Source organism: Penaeus japonicus, unplaced genomic scaffold, assembly GCF_977035675.1.
Source record: "Penaeus japonicus unplaced genomic scaffold, GWHDUDI00000001_assembly GWHDUDI00000023, whole genome shotgun sequence".
NCBI lineage: Eukaryota > Metazoa > Arthropoda > Malacostraca > Decapoda > Penaeidae > Penaeus > Penaeus japonicus.
This window is the reverse complement of record NW_028234425.1, coordinates 39,354,618-39,359,617: the sequence shown is the minus strand read 5'-3', so window position 1 is coordinate 39,359,617 and position 5,000 is coordinate 39,354,618. Positions and strand designations below refer to the sequence as shown.

Here is a 5,000-nt window from a genome sequence, read left to right as displayed (position 1 = left end):
CTGTAAGCTACACAGTGCATCATTCAGTTAGGAAAAAACTTGTATGTATTGAATAAATATTTCTTGCTTTGTAAACTGCATCTCGCTTCTTCAAACCTAGCTTTATATTTAGTCGATTGAGTTCCACCTTTTCTTCATACCTTTGATATATATCTTGACAGGTCTCTGATTAAATTTGTTAGGTATACATTTTTGTGAGTTTGGTTAACCCACTTACGACGGGGGCATTCCAGCCTTGAATGTCCCAATGCCGGGGCGTTCAAATTATTAGGCCTAAATCAATTAAATGGCTGGCACAATACTGTGCCGCCCGGCCACTGGGCTTTTGAATGAGCGGTACAGTACTGTACCACCCGTCCAGAGAGGGTTAATCTGTTATCTGATGCCAGTTTTGCTACTCCCACCAGGGTCCACCAGGAGTTGGCAAGACCACCACGATCCTATGCCTTGCAAGGGCCATCCTTGGGCCTAGCTTCAAGGAAGGAGTGATGGAGCTGAATGCCTCAAATGACCGAGGCATTGACGTCGTGCGAAATAAGATTAAAATGTTTGCACAACAGAAAGTGACTCTGCCAAAGGGAAAACACAAGATTATTATCCTTGATGAAGCAGATAGGTAAGACATTTGCATTATTGCATGATAACTTTTTCATTTTTGTTTGTGTGTATCATGGTCTAGCTCTGTTTGGAATTTTGTGTTTGTGGACAGTTTACTTTCATCTTGAATGACTTGATGATTTGAACTCCTTTAAAAGTGGTTATTAGTCATTTATTTTCTAATTTCAGCATGACAGATGGTGCCCAACAAGCACTTCGGAGAACCATGGAGCTTTATTCAAATACCACACGTTTTGCCTTAGCATGTAATTCCTCAGAAAAGATTATTGAGCCAATACAATCTAGATGTGCTATGCTGAGATACTCGAAACTAACAGACTCGCAGGTAAAGTCAACATATTTGTGGTTGTTCATTCCTGGTATTGTATTTTTCTGATTATTGATACTTTCTGAGAGTTTATAACAATCGTGTCATTTTTTTCTTTAACATTCTGTGCTGTAGATTGTTGTTTCTCTGAGGCTATCCATGCCCTAGCTTCCCTTTGCTCAATTTTTTATTTTATTTCATTTATTTATTTATTTATTTATTTTTTATCAGGCCTCAAACTAGTCACTTATTTTTTGTCATTACTGGGAAAGATTTGTTTTATAAAAAAAAAAAAAAAAGTTTTGGCATTCTCTTTAGAATAGGGTCTTCTTCTCCAAGACTTTATCTTAACCGATTGTAGACGGAGGATAGATTCGCTTGCCCAGTCTCCAGGATTGGTTTTATTTCAGAGCAAGGCAGCTTGAAGCATTATAATTTGATTCTTCCCATTCTCTTTCAGTCACTCATTATAACACTAGAGCCATTTTTATGTTTTATTTTTTGTGTGTTTTATGGTGTTTAGAGACTTATATATGCCATATGACAGGCTCTATCAAGGCCACAGTTGACTAAAATTGTAATATCAGCTCATTATTTTCTTTATACTAAGTATGATAGAAGTATTGCTGTTATATGGGAGGGTAAAAAGAAACTTTATTTTTTTGTATTTTTGAGCTGTCATGAACATATACGAAACATATGAACAATGAAGATAACATGAAGAGGTAGGGAAGAAGAAGGAAACCTGTGCTTATGACTGTAAGTGCCACAGTAAAAGGCATCCCTATTGGAACAGGAGCACATTTTAGACACTAGGTATGGTTTGAGTCAACTTCCTCGTCTCATCCTTCATCTGTGGTACTTTAGAGCAAGAGGTTGGCAATTTGCTGTGTGCCATTGCTCTCTAAAGATAGTGATTGCTAGAGACTGTAGATGGGTGCCATTCAAGGCTCTCTCTCTTACTAGTGCTAGAAGAAAGTGGTGCCATCTAGTTTTTGAAAGTTAGGTTTGCTCAATATTATGGTAATTATAGTAATTATGACTGCAATTGCCATCATCACTCACTCCTTACTCATAGCACAATAAAATAGCATAATGATCCAAAATCCCCAAACGTCATGTACGTCATGACGCCCATCGTCAGGCCAAAGCTCCTGTGTCATGTATGTCATGACACCCATCCGCAATGGGTTAATATTCTAAATTGTACTTGCCCTCAAATCCTTTCTGTTAGATAGAGTTGGGGGGGATATAAAACATTTGATTCATTTCTGACAATTAGCTGATCACATTCTTCTGCCAAAGCTGTCCATTAACCTTTGGAGATGGGCTACATCTTAAGATCCTCAGCCGGGGCTGGGCATCTTGACTCATTGTGGATGGGTGTCATGACATACCTGATGCAGGAGCTGTGGCCTGACAATGAGCATCATGACATACATAACATTTTGCAATTTTGAATCACTGTTATTTTATTGTACTATGAATAATGAGTGAGTGATGATGACTATTGCATTCATTATTTGCCAGATACTGCTCCCTCTATGAAGATAATAAGTGCACACAGCCTCCAAGTGCTAGGTCTCTCCAGGCACAATACAGCGATACACTTCCAGAGCGCTCTCCACCCGCCCGATTTTATGGGATGCTGAGAGGCATTTTTTGTATTTTATTTTATTTTTTTGGTTAAGTCAAGAACTATGTCTATAGAAATGCAAGTGCAATCATTTTATAGATATGTGACTATATAAAATGTGTATTCAAAGGGAGAGATCATGATGCAATAGGACGTCATTTCGCAGGAACAAAATATTCCCATGACGCGATAGCACGTCATCTGGCGTGAAAGGTTTAAGAAAAATAGATTTCACCTAACATCCAAAACATAAATGGCACCACTTTCTTCTAGCATCAGCAGGAAAGAGAGCTTTGAATGGCATCCATTCATGGTCTCTAGGAAGCACTATCTTTATAGAGCGATGGCACACAGCAAGTTGCCATCTTCTTGCTCTAAAGTACCGGCGATGAAGAATGTGCAGGCAGAACGAGAAGAGGAAGGGACTCATACCCTGTCCAGTGTCTACAATGTACCCCTGTGGGCTGCCTTTTACTGTGGACTCATAATCATAAGCCCAGGTCTCCTTCCTCTTTTCTACCTCTTTATGTATTCTTCATTGTGGATGGTTATATTTTTTGTATTCGTTCATGACAGTACATGAATACGAAAAATAAAGTTGCCGTTTGTCATCCGATAAAACAGCAGTACTTCTGTCGCAATGAGTATAAAGAAAATTATGAGCTGATATGAACCCTATACTGCAATTTTATTCAACTGCAGCATTGACACATATAAGCTCTCAATACAATAAAGCACAAAAATATCTCTAGTTTTACAATGAGTCACTGAAAGAGAGTGGGGAAAAGTCAAGGTTTGTTGAGTGATGAAGCTGCCTCACTCTGAAATAAAACCTATCCTGGAGATGGCAAGCCAATCTGTCCCCCACCCACAGTGGGTTAAAATGTGTATTCTGTTATTTTCAAGACTCATGGTATGCTATATTAGTCTATATATGATTTATAAGCTAAGTGATACTAATTAGCATTTGGTATGATATGGCAACATAACTAAAGAAATAAATAGCTTGTAATTTCAACAAAAGGAAAAATATAGTATGAAAGTAAGCCATCTTTCCCCTTTTAGCAGTGTCTGAAATTCCAGAAGACACTTACTCTGTTCAACATTAGCTTTTGTTATATATTTGGTAGTATATAAGAAAAGGTATTAATGAAAATGAATAACTTTGATAAAATTGTTATTAGAATTTCATGTAGTTCTGATGAAAATTACACCCCTTGCAATTTCAACTTAGTTTTTCTCCTTTTTTATCATTTTTTCTACATTGGGCACAAAGAACTTTGTTTATTTGTTTTGTATGTCTTCCTCACCTGAATACAGTCTTGATGGAGTGCAAATGTTTGATAGTTGATGCTAATTTAGAGTCAAATTGATGTGAAATTATTGGTTTAGTGTGACATACCTGAATATTACATTATGTGTCTTTGCATAAATATACGAGTATTCTTTTTATGGGTTAGGGGAAGTGAAGATGAGGGTGTTAGTCATCAGGAATGATTCTTGTACTGTCAGCTCCCTTATTCAGTAAACTTTTGAACATAAAAAAGTTCCCATTCCATTTTGACAGGTTCTGTCAAAAGTTTTGGAAGTTTGCCGGAAGGAAGACCTAAGTCACACTGAAGATGGTTTAGAGGCCATTGTTTTCACAGCACAAGGAGACATGAGACAGGCACTAAATAATTTGCAGTCTACAGCCCAAGGGTTCAACCATGTCTCTGCTGAAAATGTGTTTAAGGTAAAGTGCATGTGTGAATTTTGTTTTGTGTAATATTACCATTTTTTAAAGATATAACAGCTGATCATGAAATTATCTAGGAAATGTTGAACATTTCTGCATACCTTATTGCTTAAACCCCCAAGATGTTGTATTTGTTTTAAGGATTTCACATGAGTGAGGAGGCTGACTAAAGATAGTTGCTATGAAAACATTCACCAAGGAAGAGTGGCTTTGTTACAGTTTTTATTTTCTTTTCTTTTTCAAAATTTTTATTTTACAATTAAATTACTATTTTATAACTTTCAGGTGTGTGATGAGCCACATCCTTTACTGATCAAGGACATGATCCAGCATTGTGTCAAAACCAACTTTGATGATGCTTATAAGGTATGTCAGAGGAAATGCTAAGGAGATACATAAGACTTTATAAAAGTTTAATATTTGGTAATTCACTGCAGTTATCCTATGCATTAGAATTAGCAAAGCATACTGGTATGCACTTAACAAATGAGTCACTCCATGTCCCTCAAGATTTTTCCTATGAAATAAAAAGTAGTTTGTGACTTTAACTCAATATCATGTATAACTTGCTGTAAGATTACATAATAGCCAGTCAAATAGTCATAGTGTTAGTGTATTTAGGTTATTGTTATTTAAGTCTATGAAAAGATTACAACCATACAGAGACTTACTGAAATTTCAAAGAATACATATTTAGGAAT

The 5,000-nt window shown here is 36.6% G+C and overlaps 1 protein-coding gene across 1 annotated transcript in view; it reads left to right on the top strand.

Moving 5' to 3' along the window:
- The window catches only part of RfC4 (replication factor C subunit RfC4), a 9,011-nt gene that overhangs the window by 2,784 nt on the left and 1,227 nt on the right, over positions 1-5,000 (top strand). Inside the window, exons 3-6 of the mRNA XM_043011016.2 lie at positions 408-616; positions 787-943; positions 4,129-4,296; positions 4,585-4,665. Of these exons, the coding sequence (XP_042866950.1) occupies positions 408-616; positions 787-943; positions 4,129-4,296; positions 4,585-4,665 (615 nt within the window). The remainder of the gene's footprint in view (positions 1-407; positions 617-786; positions 944-4,128; positions 4,297-4,584; positions 4,666-5,000) is intronic.